The sequence below is a fragment of the Leuresthes tenuis genome, unplaced genomic scaffold (assembly GCF_036924035.1).
Source record: "Leuresthes tenuis unplaced genomic scaffold, fLeuTen1.0.hap1 SCAF_5, whole genome shotgun sequence".
NCBI lineage: Eukaryota > Metazoa > Chordata > Actinopteri > Atheriniformes > Atherinopsidae > Leuresthes > Leuresthes tenuis.
This window is the reverse complement of record NW_027325359.1, coordinates 5,563,117-5,591,015: the sequence shown is the minus strand read 5'-3', so window position 1 is coordinate 5,591,015 and position 27,899 is coordinate 5,563,117. Positions and strand designations below refer to the sequence as shown.

At 40.6% G+C, this 27,899-nt stretch overlaps 1 protein-coding gene across 1 annotated transcript in view; it reads right to left on the bottom strand.

The window, feature by feature from the left end:
- Nucleotides 1-9,014: 9,014 nt before the first annotated feature.
- The window catches only part of banp (BTG3 associated nuclear protein), a 38,428-nt gene continuing 19,543 nt past the window's right edge, over nucleotides 9,015-27,899 (bottom strand). The window contains exons 12-13 of the mRNA XM_072385568.1: nucleotides 20,676-20,816; nucleotides 9,015-10,598 (exon numbers count right to left, since the gene is read on the bottom strand). Of these exons, the coding sequence (XP_072241669.1) occupies nucleotides 10,482-10,598; nucleotides 20,676-20,816 (258 nt within the window). The 3' untranslated portion in view covers nucleotides 9,015-10,481. The remainder of the gene's footprint in view (nucleotides 10,599-20,675; nucleotides 20,817-27,899) is intronic.

Below are 27,899 nucleotides of genomic sequence, written 5' to 3'. Positions count from 1 at the left end.
TCATCTGAGTTGGAAAGCAGTAGAGCGGCCTCTTTTCAACTCTCCCCCACTATACCTGTCTCCACTTACCACATAATTATGCAAAACTCCAAACCACTGTCTACCTAACAGTATTGAACCACAACTGGTGACGAGCAGATTCAAAAGACAGCTCGAACCGAAAGGCTCATATCCCATCCTCTTCTCAGGTTTTATAGATAAAAAACATGTTTTGCCAGTTTTGCCACAAAGTTCCCAGAAGCAATTAAAGAAAACAAAGACCTAAGGACATGAGGCCACAGAGGAGGACTGGAGGTATTGAGAAATTATCAGTGTGTGTGCTGGAGACGATCAATAAGTGAAAGAAATAGGCTCCGGGATCATAAAGTTAAGTAATCCCCCTAAACAAAGCCATGTGTACAACTCTTAGTTTTGGCCTAATCGAGAAACTGAAAAATTTGCTTTCCGATTTGTCAAAAGCTACTGAAAACCCTGTCATCACAGCAGGGCAAAGAAAAAAAGGTTAGCACTGACTGTGAAAAGATGTCTGTAAATACGTCTAAAAAGAAAAAAACAGCTGCTTGCATCTTGCATCACTCATCAAACAATTGGCAAAACATAAAGGCAGGATTTTTCGAAAATCATCTTTAGACCTTTTCAAAAACAGACCTAAAAAGCATTCCAGTTGAAGTCTGACTCACAAGATGGAGACTGTGGGTATACTGCTGCATTCATTGTACCTCAGATGTGGGAAGTCAGACTTTGAAATTACATCATTTTGCAAGTTCTTTGCACAAAGCAGAACAACATGATTTGCTGTCTTGCTTTTTTTTATACAATGGGGTTGATCTAAATTGAGAGAGACAAGAGCTGCAAAGACAATGAAGGAGTCAAGACTGAAGAACATTAAAAAAGCTAAGGTGGCGGAAATTCAACTTTTGGTGGCATTTTTTCAGGTTTTTCCCAATCGAGGAGCAGATGTTTGGAGTTTCCAGTGCTCATGGAATGCAGCATAAGCCTGCTGTTGACAGCTTTTTCATGCAGAATTCTCCTCCCTTCCCACAGTCTGCAATTCACCATTTTCAGTAGAGGAAACAACAGCCTCCGAGTTATCAATCTACATGCTGAGAGTGACGAAGACTGGTTGTTAAGAGCTACAGTGAACATCCTCACAAAATTTGCTACATAACAGGAACATGCTTTGTGTGTGTCAATTTATAGAAATAAACAGGTCACAAGTTACAGTAAATGCTGCCAGACAATCATTCTCCAGCAAGTCCAGCTGTAATTGAGAACAGAAGTTGTCACATACATCATTCATCTTTGCAAAGAATTAATGACAATTAGAACTACTTCATGTCACACAGGAGCACCATCGACTTAGACCAAACAGAACCAAAACCAAAGCAAGTCAAAATGTAGTCCCTCCATTTCAGAAATCGTTATTAATGTCTTTCTGAGGCCATTTCAGCTGAAGACACAAGGAAAATCCAAAAGGTCGCATTGTGGTGTGGGAAGTAGGTTTTCAACACAGGAAGAGAAATCGGTTTAACACGCTCTAACACGTATGTGTGAATGAACAGGCTACCGACACATAAGGACTCAGGTTACAAGACATACATAAGGAGGGTTTTTTCCTATCTGCTGAGCATCCGATTACTTCTTACAGAGGAGTAGTTTGCTGATATAACGTTGTCAAAATGTTTTTAAAATGATGTTCCGGTGTGTGTTTGTTTGTTTCTTTAGTCTTTTTTTCTCTTGTTTCCAGGAAACCTACGGTGTAGACTAGCTTTTCTGTTTGAACTCCTTTGGTACAATATGCAAAGACAATGTTTTGTTCAGGAAAATGGATGCAGGTAAAATGATCTCTTACAGCATTTTTTACTGGCTGTCAAGGACTCTTTACAATCATCGTTAGTGAAAGTAGTCTCACCTGTGATATCCCTCAATAACCACATCAAATGTCTGCAACGAATCGGGCTGAGGACTGTGGCTTCATTTCTTAAATTCTGAACGAACTTGGGTTTTCTATGATAAAAACTTTTTAAACTTAGACATATTAAAATGTACTTACTCCACTGTTAGTGGCACAGGGACTTTGTTCAAGAAAAATTCTCTTGAAGTGACCTTTGAGCTCACCATTTCCCTACTAAATACCCCATGGCAAGTTAATGAAAGTCAGTGTCAAGCCAATTTCTGCAGTAGAGATGCCATGACTCTTGAGCCACTTCCTTGCTGGTAGCGAATCACATAACAGAACCCTACAAATAACTGACAGCGAAGTTAACTCCTGAGAGCTGTCAAGAAGACGTCAACTCAGAATTAGGAACTTTACACTGAAGTTAGCTTGTACCTTTTGGCATCAGGGACAGAATAGGAAAAAGAAGGCCTTACCTGATGAGCTGCCAGACAGGATTTAAACAAGTTCATATTTGGTTTCGCTCCATTTGGTTTAAAGCACTGTGATCCCATAACAGTTGGTCCATAGGTTGTATTTTCTGGAAAATGTCTGCTTAAGAATTTCTACACTATAATGAATTATTAAGTAATATTGGAGCATAACATTGTTGTCTATGAGAGCATGTTGATATTACTGAACAACTTGTAGTAGTTGTCACTGGATAGTGCATTTAGAGTCACAGTGGAGGTTAGTAACAAGAAATTAGATTTTTGAGTGAACATACTTTAAAGTACTGATTTAGTGCAGTTATGAAGTATTTGTCATACAGAAATAACAACAGCAGTACCTGCAACCCAAATGAAAAACAAACAAATAGAGACTGACTCTGATAAATGTGATTTATTACTGTATCATTCATTTCCAGTTACTGTGCTCTTACATCAATTTAACAGTGATGTTGATATATGATAAATTATTAAGAAGAAAACTGAACATTAACGTGACTTGTTAAATTACTAAATTCATGAATGCATACAGCACAAAATGATCTAGAGCTGCATCTACTACTCTGGACTGTGCAGCGCAGAAACAACAGCACCAGGAGAAGAAACTCCTGTTTGTCGTTTCTGAAGTTAGGTTGAGAAGGAAGGAGCAGGTGGACACCATCACTTGCACAAAGGTACACTTCACCTACAGCGACAAAGACCGCTTTTATCTGCACCATGTCAAACATTAATTTGCTTTATTAGGTTTTTTTAAACATCTGAAAGTGTTCTTCCTGTTAGTCACTTCTTCCTGGGTAGTATGCATCGCATCAAGATGTTGGTTTTAAAAACAGCCAAACTCATCCTGTGTAAGAAATGATGACAATGCAGAAATGCAATACCACCAGTAGCAGCTATGTCCGAATCATCTCTGGTTCCAGAAGACTAAAAAAAACTGTCAACTTCTCTAATGACATGCAAAGTTAATAAATTCTTTCCTCATGTCATTATGATGTCATCAGCTAGAATAATTAATTCTGACTTGTGTGCTGGTGGCAATTTTGAAAAATTATACACACAGTAATCAGAGTGACATAAGACCTCAAAGATACATATCTTTGTCAGGTTTCTCATTTCCTACTCTATTTCCAATGTCTTGTCCAAATTTGGAAACTCTGGCACCAAAAAGACCAAGGTGGCAACAGCCAAATGAAGAAGTCAGAGCTTCAACAAATAGCAGTTTACAATCTAATGGGTGACATCACAGTCCCTACATCCATCTCTTTTATACTCAATATTAATGGAAAAACGTTGACTGTCTTGATAGATTACTGTTCAAAGCATTTAGAGAAAAACACTTTTGTTTTAAGCCACTTCAATACAGTAGATGAGAAATGCAGTCGAATCATTTCAATCTATCACGCCCACTCTCCCTCACATACTAGAAAGACATATGAATGCTAATATGTTTGATCATCCAGGGAAACAAAAATCCATCCATCCATTTTCTATACCCGCTTAATCCGTTGCTCGGGTCGCGGAGGGGCTGGAGCCTATCCCAGCGGTCATCGGGCGAGAGGTGGGGTACACCCTGGACAGGTCGCCAGTAAAACAAAAATCCCAACAGTGAATTGTAAATTAATGTATGAAATATTAATTAGCTGACAATGGCTACCCACAGAGATTTGTAATGTTTGACTGGTTGTTACAAAAGTATGTATCTGCTAAACCCCTGCCAACTTTTTATTAAACATCTGCCATGGCTGGTTTTCTGACTTCGTTTACTCTTACTCTGAACCAAAATATATTAGCTTTAGCTGTTCCTTGTCTCACTTCATGAATTCTTTTACATGATAAAAACTTTGTCTTAATCCTTTCCTTGTTACGACATTCCCGTGATGATTCCACAAACCACTTCTGTATCAAAAAAAGACCTTCAGCTCTTCTTCTCACTAGAGTTAGACTTGTTGAAACAGACCAAACATGTCGGTCGCTCCTTTTTCTTTATAAAAATGTGAAAATGGATTATGGACTGCTCTTACTCTATGCCTTGTCTAGCCTGAGACATGTTGGACAACTAAGCAAGGTCTCACTGTTTCTTGTCCTTTTGAGACTTTGATGGCATGCTGCCTAGGGCAGACGGGAATTAGATGAGCCAGCAAATTACTTAGCCTCTAGGTCTGTGCTTTGCCATAGCGCAGTGCACATCCCCCAAGTCACAAAAGGGAACTTTCGAGGTCTATGCTAACATTTTCTATATGCTAATAGGAAGGTGCATAGCATGATCCCTAATAAACACTCAGAAGTACGCAGTAAAATATAGCATTTGAGACTCTCTACTGCATGCACACAAAAACTATGTAAAATAAAATGACCCATTTACCAGCATTTACTTACTCACACAGAGTGAAACTGTGGGAATCTTGATGAGTTAATGGGTGAATATAACCAGAGGTGGTGGGATGCTGTGTCAGACACTAGTGCTCAACAGCTCCAGAAACATCCAAATCCCTGTTTTCCTGGGCTGACCTCCTGGTACGGTCGAACCGGAGGAAAACATGCTCTGAGATATCAGCCATTTTTGGCTCTGGACAAAACCTTATACAGCATGCCACATCTGGCATAATCATATTTGGAACCATTACAACGATAAGAGGAGCTAAATCAAACACAGTCTCTCTCAAAGTACTTGCACGTTTTAATGAAAAGCATATTTTTTGAGTTTCCTTTCATCACGTCAGAGTTTGCTGGCGTTAACAAACAAGCAGTCTTTCTCCCATGGAATCAAGAACTGGACTCTATCCAAACTGTGGATGACCTCCCTAAGTCCCTAATGTCTCTGCAAACAAAGGACCATTCTGGCTTGTTAGCGTGAACTTTACTATACTGCGGGATGCAGTCATTTCCATCTATGACCTATCTTTGCCCCTCAAGGATATATTATGGTTAACCTGATCACATAAGATATCAGCGTGGATTTTTCAATAACTTATTATCTATAAACAAGCAATCTTAGTGTACTGGCTTGAAATTTAGCACTCGTTTCCAAATTCACAAAAACATTGTATGGTATGAGGTTCTTTCCATGAATCTTGTTACATGGATGGCAGCCCCTTATTTATCTGATATTATGAAATGTGCTCATATTGGAATGCAGTGCTCATAAAGTACAGCAACTTGCTTAAACAGACCACAGAGCTCATTGAATAAATGCCCCCAGTTGTGACACTTAATATCAACCAGTAAGATCTGATATTTGTAGCTCTGTGGCTCATGATACAGGCCTCCCAATAATTTGAGACATGATTTCTTACGAACCACCCACTCATATTAACACCACATCGCACATACCGAAACACTTCATTTTTCTCTTCAAGGAATAATTGCAATTCTAATTCGTATGTCATAGAATAAATCAAAACGACTTAACCTGAAAATGGTGGACAGGTAGTGAGCCACCTTCACGAACAATATATCTGAGCAAAACACTAATTTTGAATGACTGTCTGCGACTCATTTCCCATAACATTTTGGGTTTGATACTGTGAGCTAAAACACTTTAAAAACCCTCCCCTGCGCTTGTTTTGTTTAAAGAAATTGTGAAAAGGTGTCCCTGACATGGTCCACCTGCTTCGTGCATCACGTTTGGTAACGATCAGGTGAAGTGAAAAACCATAACATGTTGGTCTCCTGTCAGACAGAAGTAAACACCATAACAGCACATCAGAAATCACATCGCAGCGCAGCCAGTAAAAGCGGTTACTTCCTTTCGTCATCACGTGAGGAGGTTCAAACTCAGGACGACACCGACCGAATGAATGCATCAGTTAACCCTACAGACAATCGGCCAAAGCATATTCTACTCACCCCAGACATACAATCAAACGTATATTAGAGAAAGTCCGAGCCGTCCACTTGCACTTTGTTTTGGGAAACTCGTTGACCAGGAAGGATTTTGAAGCCGTTGTCTGGAGAACTGTACCCCTCCTCTCTCACACATCTGGTCCCTAAACTGAAGGAGTACCTCCCATTCAGGCAGCCTCAGCTGGACTCTGTGCACCCTCCTCTGAGTTTTACTACTTTTCACGAGGCGAGGGATTCCCTCCGCTGTCTCTATGAATTATCATCCGTGTCTTTGAAGCTTCAGTTAAGACGAGCTATACAAGCAAACCATAAGTGCATATTGTTTTTCTTTAGTGAGCTGTTTCCCGGTGTCCCATGGTCATTTTAGTGAAAGACATCAAGAGCCGATGAGAAGAGAAATGCGCTGTGGAATTACATGAACATTTATTGAACATGGCAGGATGCAGACAATATTAGAATCAAGGAGTTTCACAAAAACAGCTTAAAGACGGTTCAGATGAATCATAACACAGCATTTACATGTGATCATAAAACGCATAAAACACCTCAACCCCAATCCTTAAAGTGAGGGGCATTTTAGAGGCCTGGTTTGGCTCCACATGTCCTCTTGAGGAAGAATCACTGCAAATTAAACCAATTTCCTCTGATCAACTATTTCTCCCACAATGGCAGTGCCTTTTTTTTAGGGCACAGCAGGTCACTGAGTGGGCAACTGATTGAAAATCATGAGAATAATTATCTACACTCATTCCTGTCTCCAGATTTCCCCACACTGCTGAACAGCAATGGGAAACAAACTTTCTTCACAACATCCATCCATCCATCCATTTTCTATATGTCAATCCATCAGTTGGGTGGCGGGTGGGGGCCTATCCCAGCAGTCGTTGGGCGAAAGGCGGGGTACACCCTGGACAGGTCGCCAGTCCATCACAGGGCCACATTGAGACAAATAACCACACACACTCACACTCCCTCCTAAGGACAATTTAGAGTCACCAATTAACCTGACATGCATGTTTTTGGATGGTGGGAGGAAGCCGGAGTACCCGGAGAGATTCTTGACAACATAAGTGTGGGAAATCATTGAAAAGAATAGTTTTAATTCCTCCAGTTGACTTGTTAAATTATCACTGACGGGCAGTTCTGGTACTGTCCAACACCTTGTTAGTTTTTTTTTTTTAACTTATCACTCAACTGTAGCAGCGATTAAGCTGTGAGGATAACCAGTAAAGCAAGTAGCTTTGTGTCAATTCATACTTCTGTGCTTTTATCCAATATAATGGCATCGTGAGAAAATCACACTTACATACAATTGTGAGATGTGCTCAAAAAAAAAAAAAAAAAACTTGGGAGATTATGATCTTGAAATACTGAAAAATGCATGTAGGTTTTTTCAAATTATATCTGGGCTCCTGAAAAGAGGGCTTGATGTATCAGTCCCCAAACCGTCCTCCAATTTTGACTCAAATATCCTCAAATTAGAGCAAATAGTCTGCATTTTAGCCTTTAACTTCAACATGCTTTGGTAAACAGCTAAACTCACAAGACCGTGCTGTTTTCAGATCAGCTGATATCTTTTTTCCATAAAGAGCTTTGGTTTCTATGGTATAATGTGTGCTGTTGTGAGTTCAGACGTTTCCCACTCTGGCTGTAAGCAATCACTTCTTTTTCTACAACTTGTCATCTTTTATTTCAGCAAAGAGCTGTTAAATTCCAGGATATAGTGAAGCTAAACTTTTTAGATTTCATCAAATTTGAACCAACTGATGCATGTACAATACCAACAGCTCATGTAGCCAAGCCTTTGATCCAACGCTGTTGCTCTGTCATTTGATTATAAAAACAGCCACATATACATGCAGAACACCCATAATTCATTGTCTACAAATGTTTAGTACTCTGTTTACAACAGAAACACAACAAAGTGTCTGGGATGTATGTAGGGCTGAGATTTCATGCCTTACTTAGGGAGACACGTCTACTGCAAAACCGTTACAATGGTGGAAACCATCTGTTGACCTGAAACACATAAATATTGGCTCTGGGGAGGATTGTTTCCCCAAGAATAACAGTATCTGATTTATGACTCCAGGCACAAATTGTGTTTGGATATATTTGCTCATCCTAAGATAACTCCTCCAAGCATGTTAAAAGTTTGAGCAGGGTGTAGTTTGCAGATGAAGTCGAGTTGAGGAGGTTTGTACCTGTATGTTGCACAAGATGCAACATACAGGTTCTTCTCTGCAGGAGATCTTCAGAGAAGGCTAGGAAGAGGAATGAGAGGAATGATACCTCGATTAGTCTCAGTCCATCAATCCGCTCCTTCTCTCCAAACATGCATTATGCTTCCAAACCATCTCATCTCTCTCAATATCCTTCACTCCTGTTTTCAACAGGTTATCTTAGAGGCAGCCAGAGAGAGGGTCTGTTACTATGGGAACCACTCTTGCTCCTGGATGGGGCCCAAGGTTGTAAAACTCTTCCAAGTTCAAGATTTAATAGAGGGCTCACTGGCAGGATGACAACATTTGAACTCAGATATGGCAAGGGATGGACCCAGTGGACTATCCCATTAAATTTTAGCTTGGCTTTGTGTATATTTTCAAAGAGGAGTAAATAGACTTTTACATGGTTTCCAATGAAAAAAAGAGAGAAAACACAAGTTCAGTGCGAGAGGAGGAAAACATAAGAGAGGCAGCAAGGGGAAAATGTAAGATGAAGAAGCAGTTTAAAAGCAGTCAGAGACAGCAATGACAGACTCAAAGGAAACAAGAGGAAGCAGCCAAGACCATGGATGTTGTTTTATCAAGTTCATTTTGTCGCGTAGCTCCTATCCCCACTCCAAAATACACTATTACATCACACCGAGCATGGGAAACATACCCCAACCGACACATTTAGTCTGAGAGTGTCTTGCTTATCTCTTTTCTGTCTGGCTGCAAAGAGATTTATCATAAGTGGAGCATCACTCTAACACAGCACATCCTCTGTCTTTAAAACAAAGAAAAAACATACAATGGGCACAAAATGGGTTTTGAAGAAACACAATTACAATTCATGAACAGTGAGGACTACATATAAAATCACAGCCTCAACAAAACACCCTGCTAAACTCATTTCTTTACGGTCTGTTTTCTGAGGACAGCTGACAGTACAGTAGCTCAGTCTTATGGTTTCTGAAGTCAACATAATACATAGTTACTTTAAAAACAGTGAATAAATTAACTCAACATGTAACCCATAAGACCTCAAACCCAAACTGTCATTTCAGGCTCATCATTTCTCTTACTGTAGTGGAAGAAAAAACAAAGTCAAAACTTTGAAGCCAAATTGATGACAGAGTTTGATGGAAATTAAGGGGGCATACAGAAAGAAAACCAAATAAAAGCACACTTTTATGGCAGCCACAAACATGTTTTATTCACATGAGTGGATGTGACACACAGACAACTGGGGGAAACAAATACGTTCAAGGTTTCCCTGGCAGTCTACAAGCAACTTGTTCTGTCCCCTACTGGTACCATCTCTTCTATTCATGGTCTTGTGCCTCTGAAATGAAAGCTTCAAGAATTTTTTCCACATGTTGCAATTAAATAACTGAAAAAAAAAGAAGAAAAAAACTGAACTGGCTCCCAAAGGAAGGTAGAAGTAGAGGAAGGTGGGACTCACAGCTGAGACACAAAGTATGGGATTGAATTGAATGGTGAGTGAAAAGAAAACGAATTACGGTGATTACAACCAGGAGTCGCTGTCCTTCTAAATCCACTTTCCACTGCTGTGCGCCGTCTCAAGAAGTAACGAGACAGAGCACAATGCTCTTTGTCTGAGATGGGATTTGGGAGGGTTTTTGCAAATCCTCACAGGGATTTCAGGTGTTTGCCATGCAGCTCAAGTCCAAATATCTCTTTGATTTTCTAAAGCTGATGAACACGGCTTTGAGCTGATGAAGTGTATTCAGCAGTGGGCCAGGTCCCTCTGGTGATAAAAACACCAGAGGGAGCAATGTTAATTGTGGCGCATCATAGTCTTTTTAAGCTCTAGGAGAACTTTTCCCCACTGTGCCATCTGGTTGGCCATGAATTTGCAAGAAAAAAAAACAATTAAAAAATGAAAAAGGTTTCCTTCCTCTTTCTCATCAATGACCTGTAATACTTCTTCAGAGACTTTCTAATCTAACTGCTTTTCAGAATGTTCAGACATTTTAGGCCATGCTGAATGGCAGACTTCAGGTTTGTTTTGAACCCGATTGGCTCTCAAGTGGCCACAGAGGTGACAATTTGGACAACCTCTCCATTTTCTCCATGGATGGCACCCTGGATGGCCTCTTTCACCTCCATTTCGGCCTGCAGTGCTGGGGCCAATTCAGCTGCCTGTAAAGGAGGTAAAGGGAGAAAGTGAAGAGTGGGAACACATTGAAATCTTACTGGTGAAACAGTCACAACTTATGTAGGACTTTGCTGAAACACAGAATCAGAAATAGTTACAAAGGACCTCTCTGAAAGGAAATGAAGTTCAACCACAAATGATATTCATTCTCATATTTTTTTGCTATTTGGCAATTGTTTTAGATTGTTTTGGATATACTGGCAGTGGATATGTCAGTTTTCCCTTGAATATAACTGAGAGGATGGCACTTTGTCATGTGGGGGAAAAAAAATTAAAGGAAACACAACAAAAATATGTTTGTCCAGATGTACAAAGGTGCGTACGTCCTTTTTCACGTCAACGATCAGATGTATCAAGAGCGAAATGACCGTGGAAATGTGCGGTGCCTCACGCCAACTTCAGGGCTGGCGTACGCACTTTTCTACAGCTGTCGATTCTTTGGCGACACTTAGAGGTGATGTTGGGAAACTGTTATAATAAATAAATGTGAACACAATTTGTCCTCAGACTGAGTGATGTGCACTTTTGAGACACATAAACAATTAACACTGATGAACAATTAACTCATGTGTCTGCAATTACACTAGTGGATATAAAAGCATGCGCAAAGTGTTGCAGTGCATACCATTAAAAACAATGGCTGCTTTAGCGGTATTGGAAGACATTGTAAATGGTTTAATTGGAAGAAAGCGTGTGTTCAGAGACTGACAGGATTTGCTAGCAAATGATGACAACTGGCTCATCAGCCGTTTTGAGGGCAATCCTCCTGGAACTGTGCGCAAAGCTGCGGCCGGTGTTGGAGCGCAACACAGCAAGGAGCCATGCGCTGCTTGTGCTACAGGTGATGTGCACACTGGGGTTTAAGCAACCAGGGCACTCCAGAGGGAGCTGGCCAACCGATTTGAACTGTGCCAGTCGACCCTGAGCCGAGCCATGCCAGCCGAGTGGGACGGAATTATCTGCATCTCAGCAGGTATATGAAATTCCCACAATGTAGTTGAACAGGCCAACATTGAAGCCGGTTTTCCTAATGTAATCAGAGCTATCAACTGCACACACAGTGCTATGAAAGCGCCATCACATGATGAATTTGTATATCAACAGGAAACAATTTCATTCCATCAATGTCCAGATCGTTTGTGATGCGCAAATGCGTTGCGGGGGTGGCCTGGTTCAACACACGATTCATACATTCAGTAACAGAATTGTTGGGAACAGACTACAAGCTGGCACTGTGCGCAATGGGTGGCTTCTTTGTGAGTAACTTTATCCGTATAATTGTCTTAATATTATTCCCCCAATTGCTATCCCCTCTTCACAGCATCATAGTTGGTGGTTGAAGTTAGTAACTTGCTGTTTTTTGCTGGTTAAGACACAAATATAGGTATTTACCTTGGGGGTAATCAGAGTCACCCACACTCCCACACCCACCACCCCTGAGAGAGCAGTGTCACCCACTTCACTTCAGAAAGTAGCACCTCCATCTTGCTTTCCGTTAAGTTATTCTTTTTCCTGTCTCACTCATTCTTTTTTCTTTATTTTCTGATCATGCAGAGAGAGGAATCGCAGGTGCAGGGCTCATTTACATATGATTTGCATATTTAAGTAGGGGTGTGGAAAGGGAGGAGTCAGGTACTCCGACATGTGCGCTCAATTCCACGTCGATTGGGATGTACAAACGAAATGTCCTTGGATTCATGCGTGTGCACACATTGATACATCTGGATATTTTTGTACTTTGGAGGGCATTTTGGTTTGAGCGTACGCCATGTATCAGTAGTAAATCAACGCAAGTCTTTGTACATGAGGCCCCTGGTCACTACCATTGCACAGAAGTGCTCCAGGAGCATTGATACATGCGTCTCTAACCTTCCATCAAAGATAACCACGTCATCACCGTGTACATTTATGTTTGACAAAGCTAAAAGAAACCCTAACATCTACAGTGCTGTGCGTGAGTTTGACATGAGTTGAGTAGAAGGTTGAAACACTGCCACATGCAGATGACAGCATTGCCTTTCTGCTGTTCGCATTCATGATCTTTCTGCTCTGAAATGTATGACGTATATATGTCCAATGGCTGCGTGTGAGTGTTACCTGTTTGCCAATTTAGATTTTGTGCTCTAAACCTCTGAGCTTCTGTCTGGTGCTTGATTTTCTTTCATCAACTATGTTGACAGCCAGACAAAGCTCCCATATAACAAGCATAAATATATTCACATCCTGTAGGAATAATACACATGGATGCAGATAAATCCAAACGATATCCCCCCCATACTCATAAAAGTAATTTGAGAAAGCTCCAACACATTAAGATTTCTTCCTGTGAGATATTAAATGGAATGAAGCCATTGTCCAGCCCCTGTGTGACTGTGGGAGACAGCCACAGCAACTGGACTGAATACAGGGGAGCTGAGGAATGATCACGTTACAGTCGATGACAGGATTTAGACAAGACGCAAAGTGGCAGGTAGAGAGGGGCTGACAAGAAACAAGCCATTCTCATGTCAATGCTTTCTGACTATCTCCATGGTCGATGTCAAACAGAGCGAGGTTGAGTTTGTGTAAAAACCCCTAAAAAGATGAGTGGTCCATGACTCAGTCCTGGACAATAACCATGAAGAGTGACTCATTCCTTCCTCGAACACACGCCAAAGGTTCCCTCAAAGACACCTGCAGCATTTAATCCTCCCTACAGCCCAGCATGCTGTCACTACACAACAGCTTCGACTGGAGCACAGCTGCACCACAACACACTGTGAGCCTAACACATTGGAAGCATCAGCTTTAAAGAGGCCAGGTAAAAGACTTTTCCACTAAGAACTGACATTCTGGACACGTTAAAATGTCAGTGTGGGGATCTTGCTCTTAATTTACTACTGATGAATAATAATCGGTCAAATTCATAACAAATGATATGAAACACACTATGACAGCTTACCAACTATGCTGCTTCGTCATGCACGCGCAAGTACATGCCCTCAAATTAGTGCAAGTTGCCTTGTGTGCCTGGTTTATTATAGTAGGTAACCCGGTGTGAAAAAACAATCATATTTGTGTCTACTGTGACTGTCTGAGATGTTAGACTTTTTGCCTTGGTTAAAAAGTCAGCTGCATTTGCCTGGTTAGTAAAGATCAGTTGGCTTGACAATCAGTGTGTTCAGTGTACAGAAAATACAGATTTTTTTTCCCCCCAAAATTCAAAACCTATTCTAGTATAATTTGATGTATACATCCGTCTTTATACGTCTTATGTTCTTCATATGTATTCCAATTTTTCTGAGTAAAGCTGATGATAAACTACTTGACAGAAATTAGCCAGATAATATCTTCAGCTTGCAGAAAAGTCTGATGAAATGCAAAAATATTCTGTGCGTTCACCCATTCTTCATCTGTGAAATGGAAACAATTAAATAAAGAGAGAAGAAAATGCCGAGACAAATAAATACAGACCGGGTAATTTTTCAGTAAGTTGTATAAATGCTACCACATGTGTTGGAATGTGAGACAGTCTCTTAATTCAACATTTCTCAGAATTGGTTAAAAAAAAAAAAAAAATGAAAAGAATAAAATAAACAGCACTAAACTTTCTCTTGACTTAGACCAGCAAATTTTGTTCGGTTGACAGACACCTCGTTGCTACAGAGTGCTGTTATCCTGTCATCAAGCCCATCCACGTGGCCTAAACCCTGGCTACACTTGACTAAACAGTGATGAGTGATCGAATCCGTGTCAGCTTTGTTGATTTCTAACAAGATCGTAGTAGAATCAAACATCAGGAAAAAAATTGGGGTTTTTTTTGTTTGTTTTTTTACCCAAAAGTTCATTCAAACAAATCAGCTGAGTAAACAAACAAGTTAGATTGCTAGCTGCATCAAACAACATGGAGCACAGATCTTGGAAGCGAGTTCATGGGGTGGGGATTATTGTGAATACACAATTAAATAGTATTTCAAGGTTATCAGTTTATGTGTGATCCACATCCAAAAAACTTCATTGATATAACTATACTCCTGATCACACAGGCAAAAAAAACAACAGTTACCTAGGAAACTGTGGACAACAAAAGGACAACAATATGGGATCATACTGAGTGGGCAACATGGGAAATCCCTAAATGTGCATGCTGGTCAATGCTGGCCAGTGCATTTGTTGTCTGTATGTCTAACAGGCAGGTGAATACTCCAAGGTCTGTTCGGAGAGCCTTATCAGAACAGTAATGACATTTAAAGCAATCATAAATCATCTGAAATTTTGACATTTATGTATATTATAACAAAACAACAAAGGCTTGACTCGCGTCAGAGCTAAAGGACGCCCAGTGTAGCATGCATTCAAGGGAAAGGGGCAGTGAGGAGAAAATGAAATGTGATATTCAACATATTTGTGAGAACAAAAGAAAGAACAATTGGAAGGGGGGATGCTCATGTTTTAAATCCCTTGCAGAGTTTAAATGACTACTTCAAAGACCAATCAGCCTGCACACCATCCTGATTCAACATGTGGCGCAATCATCAAGGGATTTTAGGCATTTCTACTAATTACTACTCGTCTCCTTGTAACACTCCATCTCCTGAACTGTTTTATGTTCAGTTACCATTTGTCCAAACACCTGCAATGATGACTGAAAAGTAAGTTTATTTTCTATTCTAAGCAGTAGTATGATGTCATGAGAATAGGAGTTCACTTACTTTTTTCCAGACATCAAAGGTATCAACGGTACAACAACAACTGTGTTACTACATAACGCTGTTACATGCTCATTTTTTTCTTGTAGCAAGCATAACAACAAAAATAGTCAAAAGTCGATCTTGAACTTGTTGAAACTGAATCACTGAAAACATTTGTGGCCACTTCTTTACATGACGGTGCAATCTTTAACTCTGCAGAAAATTGATTCACCACAGCGCAACAAATCACTTTTCTCTTAAATGCTGTCTGTCAAAAAGATTTAAGCGTAGGGAACTGCGTAGGTTTTTAATGGTGATAACAAAGATGTCAAAAGTTAATTGTAGGCAGTGTTGAGCTTATTATAGGAATAAAAAAATAAATAAAGAAGACAGCCGGCTATTTCTGAAAGATGTAAAAGAAACATCTTCGTACAGCAGAAAACTAGAAGAGAACATCTGTAAAGAAAATTGATGCTTCAAGATAAACACAAGAAACTTGTGCTAAAGATCAGTGAATAATTCCCTATAATCCCTATATAGACCAGTGAGCAGTGCTGACCAACATGTCATTGGGGTCATCAGGTGGGAACCTCCTTTCATCAGTGTTTCGTCTAGTTGGGCCCACGACACCTCCAGGAGGCTACAGTGATCACTGGCGTCCAAGAGTCACTCCCCTAATGCCAGTCATTACTGCTCCTCACACAACAACCATCTTTTTTTCCACAACCAAAAGCTACCCAAGCCTCTCACCAACTGCACACCAGTCATAGCGGGGTGGGGATACAAACCCTGGTTCGGGTAGGGGGTAAAGAAAGGATAGACGGTGCCAGAGGTGGAGGCAGGACAAGACACACTAGGAGATTCAGCAGTCAAACTCACCTAAAAAGTCCCACAATCACTAAAAATTCGAGCAAAAACAAGGCCATACAGACCAATTCACCTAAAAAGGCCACCTGGTTTCAAAAGGCTCACGCAGGCCACACCCTCCACTTAAATACATTTTTTATTTATTCCTTGCTTCTTCCAAGAATCTGTTTACCCTAAGTGCTCCCACTGCTAGGCCCCAGCTACTATTGCTTCTTCTTCTCCAAATCCACTGACTGGACTTAACTGCCTCATCTGACATTTCTGTCACTATTTTCCTCACACTCTGTCCACTTACACCCAACTCCCTCAACTATGAGACAACAGACTTTGCAACAAATCTTCTACATCCTACTTCCACTGGACATATCCCAACTTTCCATCTTCGCTGCTCTGCTTCTGCCCCCAAGTCCACATACCTAAGCTTTTTCCTTTCATATCCTTCTGCTACTCATTGCTCCCAAGGAACAGTCAGCTCTATGAAATAGACTCTAATTCTACTCCTTGACCACAAGACTATATCAGGCCTTAGACTTGTAGAGGCTATTTCCTGGGGAACAGCAAGCTTTCCTCCTAAGTCTACCTGCATCTCCCAATCACAAGCATCCTCTAAGCTGCCTTGCCTCCTTATTGTCTTATTTTTATTGTCTTTCTCCCCCTCTTGAACAAATTGAATTGCCACACTCTCTTCACCTTAGACCCTCCTATTTTCACCTGCCTTTGTTTATCTTCAATACCTGCAGCTAAGCTTCTTAATACTTGGTTATGTCACCACATATACCAGACTTGTGACAGACTAACCTAACCAAAATATGTCTTAGAGTTGCAGTACCTGAACATAACGGACATAGCGAGTCACCACTTACCCAGAGTTTTAGGTTCTGGGGAGTTGGCAATACCTCATATGTTGCCCCTATCTAAAATCTAATACTCATTTCTTGGATTCCATTTCCTCCCCTTGGTTGGGTTTGGAACCACCTTACTAACTACCACATCTTTACTCCCAGCTAACAGGAGCTCTGTCCTAACTTTATTACATTTAAACTTCTCTACTAGACTAGATACTGGGAGCTGGAGTATGCCTTTACCATACAGTGCCACAGTACTTAAGCATCTAGGAACCCCTAGCCACTTCCTAATGTAAAAGCTAACTAATCTTTCCATTTTTTTCAGCGACTGATAATGGAATCTCATACACAGACAGTGGCCACATCAACGTAGGAAACAATCCAAATTGCAGACACCACAGCTTTAACTTTCCTGGAAGCCCTGATTTATCTATTCTATCCAGTCCCTCAGAAACATCTTTCCGAAACTGCTATCTATTGTAATCTATTACAAACTTTCTATTGCTTAATTTCCCTCTACTTATTGAGATACTTCTAGACTTAGTAGGTTTGATTTTCATTCCAGCCCACCTTAGATTTTTATTAAGTCTCTCAAGTATTCTCTTCATACATGTTATACACTGTTGTAGTCACCAACGTCATATCATCCATGTAGGCCCTAATTGGTGTAAGGCGCATGCCATCCTGAAGTCTCTCTCCACCTACAACCCAATTGGAAGCTCTAATAATTATCTCCATCACCATACTAATGGAGAAATCGTACACCCTGCCATAATAATTGCTAACCTCTGCCAACCTGTCGTGAAACCTGCTGTACCTAGGCACAGTCTAATATCCTGAAAATATGCTCTTACTAAGTTAACAACTACTACAAGCACTCTAAAATAATCAAACGCTTTCAAAATAAGACTATGTGGCACTGAACCAAATGCATTTGCTAGATCTAGAAATATAACACACAAGTCTTTTTTCTCAAATCGTGCTAGTATGCTCTAAACACCCTGCGAAACCTGGTATTCCTGCCTTCTGCACAGTAGTATCTATTAAGCTATTCTTTTCTAAATAACTAGCTAATCTCTGTGCAACCACACTAAAGAAAATCTTCCCCTCTACATTTAGGAGAGAGATCATACGGAACTGACTCAGGTCCGAAGACTCTTTCTCCTTTGGAATAAGAACGCCTCCTGCCCTACGCCATGCTCTAGGAATAAAGTGTTTCTCTTAATTGCCTCCACAAAAACTTTAGGATATCAGGTGCACTTTTATAAACCTGGTAGGAGACTCCATTTGGCCCTGGGGCCAACGAAGCCTTTGCACGCCTGACTACCTCCTCAACCTCATTCCACCACAGTGGTCTAACATTCATCTTATGAGCTATCTCTCATAATGGTGGCATGTTATTTGGAAGACCTACTACTCTACACTGCTCGAGATCTGAATATGTATTTCTTAGAGACTCTTCCACCTCTGACTTTGTTGCCTTAACCTGCCCTCCCTTTTCCTGGTTAAACAACTATTTAATAAACTTGAACGGGTCCCTGTAAAATGCAGTCCTTACATATTCTTTCTTCTTTCTCTTTTTCTTAAGATATTCAGCCCTTCTGAGTATTGCTAGCCTGCTTCTCAATTTTTCCTGCAAACATTAATTCCCTCCCCTCTTCTTCTGTAGCTCTTTTCCATTGCTTTCCTAAGTTCCTTCTTTTCTTAACCAATTTCACCATCTCCCTTAGCTGTCTAGACTTAACTAAATATATTCTTTCTATCTTGCACCCCAAATCTTTCTACACCATAGGAGTAAATTATGTCTCCCATCTTCTCTAGCCTATCACTTGCATTTCCTCCTAACCTACTTAATAGTATTGACAAATCTTTATTGACTGCCTCACATTCTTTGTTGCTATTTGCCCTAGGCCACTTAACTCTAGATTTCTGCTCCATATTTCTCTCTCTAACTGGCCTATTCCCCTCAGTATAATCTGCATCCCTTCTTTGAACCTCCACCTCCACCTCCGTAGCTGTGTTATTGATATCCTTCGGACTGTGGTTTTCTATCTGCCGTTGGACTTCATTCGACTCTCTTTCTTCCCTGAGAATTTTAAGGCCTCTAACTGATGTTACTTTCTGCCAGCCACAAACACAAACCTGGAGCTTATTTCCCTCTAGCCTACAACTTTTATTTTCTCCAGCTACACTCTCTTTGCTCTGAGAACTATTCTGCCCAGTTCTAGCCCGAGAGAATAGGTCTGTGCCCCTATCCTTCAATGAGTCACATCTCCACCTCATAGTCATGTTCGTTCCAGTATCAGTTGCCATGTAGTCTGCCTGTGAGTCATCTTCCGCCCCTGCTCTCGTTGACCCTAGGGGTATTCTCTTTACTGTACTTGTAGCTTATGCTGGTTTTAACAAAGCTGCCAGTCCTCGCTACTGCTACCATGGATTGCTAGCCCATGGCAGCACCTTTGGGGTCTTTGCCTCCTGGTCAGCTGTCTTTCCAATCTGTCACATGGTCTTTCCCTTGCTGTCAGATGCCCTATTCGCAGCAGTCACTAGCTTGGTTAGATTTGGATTCAAGGTATACACAAGAAACTTGTGCTAAAGAACCTTGATTTTAACCTTGGCATTCATAACTGCGTGTTCGCCAATTCTGTCCTTACCTGTGTCACGCTCCCACATAAGATTTTGTCACACAGCTGCTGGCCTGTATTCTGACTTTCTTTTGACATTTTGCTGTGACTGATTTTTCTGAGGTTGTATTTCTTTCACATGCTGCTGAAGTGACCTTAATTGTTCATGCTAATGGAAACTGTGAGACAGAAGAGTTTGTCACTGCATCTCTGCTGGCTAATGCTCTTACATCAGTGTGTTGAGTTGCAGATTGTAGGACAAGAGAAAAGAGAAAGAAAGGCTGCAGGCTGAATAGTGAGTTTTATATTTGAATGCATAGTGATGAGCAAGGCCCACTTTGGCAACCTGACTAAAATGATTTGAGCTCCTCATTAAATGATCACAATAATGACTGTGACAGGGCTCAAATGCAAATGTTAAACCTGATCAAATGAAGTAGGCTATGAATAAAAAAAATCCTTTTTTTAAATAACAGTTTGGCTTTGAATATCTTGATAGCTAGTAATAGAACATATAGATGCAGAAAGCTGCACGTATCTGCTCCAATATAACTGCTCAGATGGCCATGGTGTCCATGTTCAACAACTTCATAGCAACCCGGAACACAATGCTAAATATAAATCACATAAAATGTGACAAAACAATGAGAAGTAGTTAGTTTTGAACTAAGTTTTTCAAATAGTGATGAACAGAAATATGAGCAGAAACTTAATCTAAACTTTGAACTAGTTCTTGTGAAGTGTGAACTTGACACAGCACTTTGTCAAGGATAGTTAATCAAGTTCGATCAAGTCTCATTTACATTCAAATCCCATTTTTCATGCCTTCAGGTGATGTGGTCTCATTTGCTGTTGCTGTCTGTTTGGAATGACAAGGTAATTTGAATTGGCTTCAAAGGTAATTTTTTCTCTTTTTTTGGATTTGACGTGATCCTTGTATTTACTTCCACTTGATGTGTCACTGGAAAAGTTTCAGCAAAGCTGAACAATCAGTGTACATGTCTATAAGATCCTATAATGGTCTGTTGTGTTGCGTGTGTTGTTTTTTTTTTCACCTGAACGGCTGCTGTGTGATCTGCAACGGGAGCTAGTTGGACATACTGCACTTGGATGTCAGGTGGGAGAGAGGATCCCTCCACTGCAGTGGCTCCTCCATCAGCTGATGCGACAGCTATCAGCTGAGCTCCACGCAGCACCTTGGGCAGTGAGAGAGCAAGAGAGAGCAGAGCAGAATGATCAACCCTTCCAGAAGAAGGCCATTTATCAGCATCATCTTTAGTCAGTTACTCTCTTCTGAAAATTTAATAAATCTAAATGAGGCACACCCAGTATGTTGCCTGTGGCAATTTAAATCAGTTAAATTTAATTTGCAAGTGCATTCAACTTGAAATAGGAATGTAACAAAACAGTCACCAAATATCTCATTAAGCACAAGCACAATGAAACAAATGTAATAAGACATATTAAAGTGACGAAAGCACCTTGTGGTGTGACACAAACATTTCAGCCCTTCTGTTCTCACTCCTCCGCATTCAGTCCTCTGTGTATACATCAAACTGAAGAGGAGCTCTATCATCCATTCAATTTAATTAAGTTTTGTTTTCCAGGGTTCCATAACATGATATGCCATTTCATTTTAATTTGACTTCACTGCAGTGAAGTAATATCAAACAAATAAATAGATTGAATTGGGAGATGGTTTGTGAGATGTTGTGGGGGGATCTTAATCTTCCACTGTGTTGAAAGCCAGCAAGGCAGCATTTGATTCTTGTGGTATTGATGCACTAACTACAGTGCAGTGTCTTGCAGAGTATTCCAATAATTTCTTCAGGGTACTATCATAGATAAACTGCCATCACCAGCATATAGATGCATGTGCACACTTGCACAAATTCTCTTTCAAACATGCACACACAGACGCTCTTAGATTAGCAGTGTATTGCTGTAAATTTGAAAAACATAACCCCCATGTGACCACAGACTTACAAATTGACATGCAATCATCCTGTCAACGCAAAAACACTGACAGACAGCAGAAGGAAAAGTTGGAGAGATTGAAATATTTACTCAGCTTTTGCTCGTGCATTTTCATTGTAATCAGACAGAGGCCAGAGACAAAGAAGACAACCCTCCAGAATGGCCCAAAGTTTCTCAGAGAGAAATGATAACCCTTGTAAAGTTGGGCATTCTCACATGAGGTGACAGCATGGTCTCATTTATTTTCTTTCCTTGTTCTGCGGCTTTGAATTGAACTTTCCTAACATCCCAAGTCTTGAAGGTCTCATATGTATTTTGTTATGTGAGGTCTCTGCTCAGGCTCGTTCCAGCTGTGCTTGATGCTGGAACTGACTAAGAAATGCCTTACAGACAGAAAAGAAAAAAAATTAAAGATGAATATGTAACCCTGCAGATAAACCCAAACCTCAATTGGAGATAATGTCCCACACTGCCACACAACCCCTTGTCCCACTGTTTCTTTGAAGTTCTGAGGTGGTGATGGGTTTCAAAGGTTCAGCCTGAATCCACCAAGAAGACACTTTGCCAGCTTTACCACGAATTCGCCTGCCTCATCTCCAAAATGTGCCAGGCCCACTCAGCCCGATGGAAGTCATTAGCATGAGAGGTCTGCCTGACTCATCTGATCACACAACAATAAAACTTCATGAACAGAGTGGTTGGGAACTGACTGGGTTAGGCTCTTGATATAGTCGGGGACTGTCGCAGCTGGATCCAATGAATCACAGCGTTTGGTGACCCATAAAACACAATCATTTGGAGCATTACCCTGAAGGGTTGGTGTAAACAGTAATCTTACAGTTAACAAATAATTCAAGTTGTTGAGAAACACTCTTATACTCCTGTCAAGAGTTAGAAGAGAATATCAGTTCCGCTTGTGAGTGCCAGCAGCCACTTAGTTTAGCATTCACAAAAACACAGCTGGACAGAGATAGTCTGGATATGCCCCCTGTTTTAAACTGACAGTTTCTTGGCTTCAGCAAAATGCAAATCTAGAAAACAATAATGAACGGTATTGATGCATCTCTCAACAAATAGGTACCATCCCTTTGAGACTTAAGTCATGCAGTGCACAAACAGCTAATTTGGAAGAGTGGGAAACCAAATGCAAAACCAGCTGCTTAAGTGTTTCTTCATGGGAGACATGCATGCATCTTTATCCCCACTCTGTCACAATCCTTTATTAGGCAACAAAAGCAGCCTCTGCCAAGTGTTTGTCTCTCTACAATCTGAGTGTATGAGTGCAACCTCAAGGATGATGATGATATTTCAGTACAATACAACTGGTGTATCTAAGTGTACAATTACCGGGGTTTAAGGGATGCTATGGTTGACATTTGAGATCGTAAACACTTGTCTCACTCAATTAGAGATTTAACCTCCATTTGAGAGCAGTTTGCATTCTCAGCTGTGAGGAGCAGCACACAAAGGCTCACAAAAGCATTTCCAGAGTTGGAATGGTGTGTGAGATCGCTGCAGCGATCACACAGGAACTTCTCGGCTTCACATCCTGTCCCACGACTTTCTTTGACAAAACAAGTTTCCTCCTCTCTTTGGGTGTAATGCTTGGCCTTAAAGTATGAGTCAGTTGACAGCAATCACAAAGTGAATGTAAAATCAAAAGATATACCAAAAAAACAAGCAAAACAAATACATATATTGCCTATAATTACCTCAGGGCTGAAAGTTCATATCAAAGGCAGCTGAGCCTAATAAAGCAATTCAGTGAGTACTGATGGTAATTACATCCCACTCCGCTAATTGGACATAATCATCATTAGCTAGTTGGCAATAATGCAAAAATAATTACAATGTTGTATAAAGAAAAGGTTTAATGAGGCAAAAACGATTGCACTTGTACATTAGGTTTCATCAACATCAAATTGTTACTGAAACAAATGCGTCGAACGGCCAGTTGAGAAATGTTTAGGAGCCTTTTGTGGAGCATATAAATCTTACTTTGATTACATAATGTCATTACGTTTCACTTAAAATTCAGAATTATCTAATGTGGTTTTGATGCACTGATGTCAATTAGTCAAAAAGACAGGCTATCAGCAGCTCCTAAATGCATCATTGTTGATCTAATGTTTTTAAGGATTGCCTTCATGCAATAGGGCCAAAGAGCCAATCAAACAGGCAAGACTGCCTCAGCTTCACAGCTGAAGAGAAGAGCACTGAAAAAGAGCATCTTAAATCCTCTGCAGGCTCTGTTAGCAGCCATCGCCTGTGTGTGTGCGTGTCTGTGAGGGGGGGGGGGGGGGGGGTGCGACAACATAAATCTTTTGCTGATGCTGTAATGTTCTCAATAACGATCCAGGGCACCAAAGAAATACAGCAATGGGAAAAGGAAAGACACAAAGACGAAAAACAACACCAGCATAATGCAAAAAACATTCTAGATTCAAAGAGTGGAAAAGGAAAATAACCCGCAGGATAAGTAAGGCTTCTCCATCTCAACGTGTCAGAGAAGCTTAAAATGCTTTCACTCTACATGAAAGTAGTAAAGTTGAAAAATGGGGGTTTTAAGTATGTTGTCCAGGAACAAAACTACGTTTTCCTGCCATTGCGGACACACAATCTCTGATTAACACAGCAGTCAAAAATCAGCCTCCCAGATGCACAAAACGGTGCAAGGTAACACCAACTTGAGGGTTTATAGGAGTTCTCAGTTAAACTCTGCTGTTCTTTGATTAGTGTGCCTTTTTGTTTTTTCACCATTTTGTTGTTTCTGCCAAAAGTACACTGGAACCTGATCTTCTAAATAAATCCATGGACACGTTATGTTTCAAGAAAAGAGACCCACACAAATCTGGTTCCTATCATTCCCAAAGGAATGATAGGAACCAGCAAAACAAACAAAAAAAAAGCTTGAACCAAAACAGGGAAATGAAAAAAGAAACATTTGGACTTTGGAGTGCCTGAAACTTCCTCTCAGCTTAACAGCCGTCAAAAACATCTGTGATTGCCAACCCCAGACAGATGTCCATGCAGGAACATTAGCTCCGGGTGGGTAGGTGGGGTCCAAGTGGAGGGAGTGGGGAGACCTGGCTGCAACTTTGCTGTGAAGATGCACTTTAACGCTGCAACCATCAAACAGCTTTTTTGTAAGAAATTAACACACCGTTTTAAATACTTTCTTCGTTAACTGTGCCTATCATTTGACATCTGGGTCTGTGGGTTGTACTGACTTTAGCTGGGCCTCAGCATGTAATGCTCAATGACTAAATGTAAAATTTGTGATGGTAATCAACAAGAGTTGAAACAGAAGCCAGACAATACTGTTTTCTTCCTCTGCTATGTGGGAATTATTTTGCTTACTTGCAGAAACATGCTAAATGTGCTGTGTATTTGTGCATCCATCTCCTATTTACATTTGATTCTGTGATATACATTCTAATTTGGAATGTTACAAATGAACTTGTGACCTGAGAGTGCCACCCACACCCTGACACTGTTTCTACACCAAAGCTCAACACCTGCAACCAATCAAACACTCCCTTGCATCCTTTGCTCTGCAACTCCCATCGAGGAAAGGCTCAGCAAGGTTTTAAGACAAAACCAGCTTCACTTGATGACAAAAATAACAGCCACGTTTTTTTTTTTTTTTTTTTTTTTTAAAATCATGCCACCGAAAAACAAAAAAAAGAACAGAATGCCATTGAAGGCTTTCTCTGTTCTCTAAGACAAACACAAACTTGGCGTGCCAAATGAATGGAGGCATTTTTACAATGTCAGTAAATTTCTTGATTTAAGATGTTGACTTTATCGTGTTTCCAATTATCCTGTTTGATTCAGTGGAGCCAGAGGAGATGATATATACTGGTTGTAAAACTCAACTGACAAAATAACACATCACGCAAAACACCCGTCAAAATAAGTCATTTTATCTAAAATCGAGTCAGAATATACCAGTGTACATTGAAGGAGGCCTTTCTTAAATCCAACATCTCCTTCCTTAAACTGATACATTTTCTTCAGCTGTCAGCTCTGGCAATTCCCTTTGAAGATCAATAAATTGGAGAAGTGCATTGGAAAATGGAATTGAATAGAGAACATGACCAAATGACTTGAGACTCACTGACCTACACACAAATCTCCAGAGAGTGGCTCTTGAAGTGAGCTCCAAAGCACTGAGTGGCTTTGAGTCTCAGCAGCCAAGTACTCAACAGTTCTGGATCAGATTTTAGTTCAGCTGTGGATGGTATCCATCCTCTAACCCAGCTTGTGGGGCCGTATTCTGTAACTCATCAAAACAACATAATTATCAGGTACGTTCACTTTTACTGTTGCCAGTACACATTCTAGCATTTGTACTCCCATCTCCACTTATCTTGCCCTTTCTCTCAGTTTAATTATCCAATAAAATTCAGAAAGACAGGTAAATGGCAGCGATTCTACCTTAAACTGATAATAACCAACCAAGAGTCTTAGATACTCGCGTCGCACTGAAACTGATAATGGAGTTCTGTATTGTGACTTGTAAGCAAGGGTTGCAACAGGCCTGTGATGATGTTGACTCATACTGAAATATATCTAAAACATCTGGTCCTTCCTACTGACAGAGCCAACAACACTGACTTTGCCTGCAAGGACAAAAGAAAATGCAAGTGGGGGTACCCTCCTCTGCATTAGCTCTGAAATGCTGACACACCAATATATGCACCCAAATACACATTCAGAACAAAAAAAAAAAGACTCCCCTAGCGTTGGCCCTTTATCTCCAGGCCATAATGCCAACAGGACACAAAACAGACTACTACTCCTTTGAAACATGATCCCCTTTAAGGCCTCTAAATCCTTGAAGGTTTAGGTACATCCATTTATACTGAAGATTGGTCGTAAAACATCCCGCTTGTTACTTTTAATTTTTATCCTCCCTGAAAACTGTGAATCACAGACATCATAACAAATGCTTACACTTTAGAAACAACATTCTTAAGCAGAAAAAGTGAGCAACTCAGGCCATGGGCCAGCAGTCCGACTCCACCACGTATTCCACCCTGATTCTGTGAGGTTACGCCGACACACTGCATCTGCTTTGTGTTTATAATGGACAGATTGGTTCATACAAGACTGTCTTTACATGCCAGAGCTGTGTCAGTGGAGCTAGTGCCTCTGGCTGTTGTCACACAAACGCAATAACATCAACACTTCAAGCCCAACATGAGGTCAAACACCGCAATCCATCTGTTATCTCTTCAGCTCCATTATAAACACTTCATTTTCTCTCTTAAAGGCATCCTCTTATTAAGTCTTTATTCGCTCTCTTTCATCTCACTCTAACACAAAACGCATTGTATTCTTCCAGGTGCTGTGCTTACATGTCCTGGCAGAAAGGCTGAGGGACCGGTGCCGAGCTGGACTCGTTCTCTGACCCAGTTCCCACACTGACCATTAACAGCGTCACTTGGAATGGTCCAACAGATGCACAGACACATGTGCTGACTGGGAAGGATGGCAGAGGTTCAACCACAGGGAGGAAATGAAGAGGAGGCCATGGTGTTCAGACATTAGAGAAACACATCCAAAGCCCTCGATGACCAACATTTAAGTACATCGTCGATAAACGATGCAGGCCGATGACAGGATCAGTGAATTTGGTAAAGCCTTATAGCTCTCTTGAGACGTTCCGGATTTCTCGGATGGACGTGGCATGGGTTCATCACATCTGATAGGGAAAAGTCCTCTAAAAACAACTGGCTCACTGTACACAACAGTGGATTTGCTGCTCTTCTGTAGGTTTTATTGGATCAACTATAGATTTGCGCCCAAATTTCCACACTCAATAGGCCAGATTTGCTAAAAGTTTTAGCCAGCCCAGACTCTTAAATGTTAAATATCTAATGAAAGAATTTACTGAAGAGTTGTCACTATAAGTTAGATATGTAGCACAATAGAAATGTTTCTTTTTTGGAGCACAGAACAAGATTTAACTAAGTTCATGGTTGTCAGTTCATTAGCAATGATGCCATTTCCACAGAAAAAAAATTGCCATAGCAGCCATTTCAAGTCACTTTACACATGACATGGGTACTGTGTTTGCTACGAAGAGGAGGCCTGACAGCTAACAGAGAGAGAGGAAAGTGGGGCAGAAAGGAATGCGGTAAATAATTAGCTCCCTCTTTAAGTGTTAAAAGAAATATAAGATTAGAACCTTCTACTATGATAATTAAGATTAATGATAACAATCTTTGTATTCGTTTTTTCTAAACATTGTGTCAAAGTGCATTACAGAAACAAATAAAAGGTAGACAATAGGT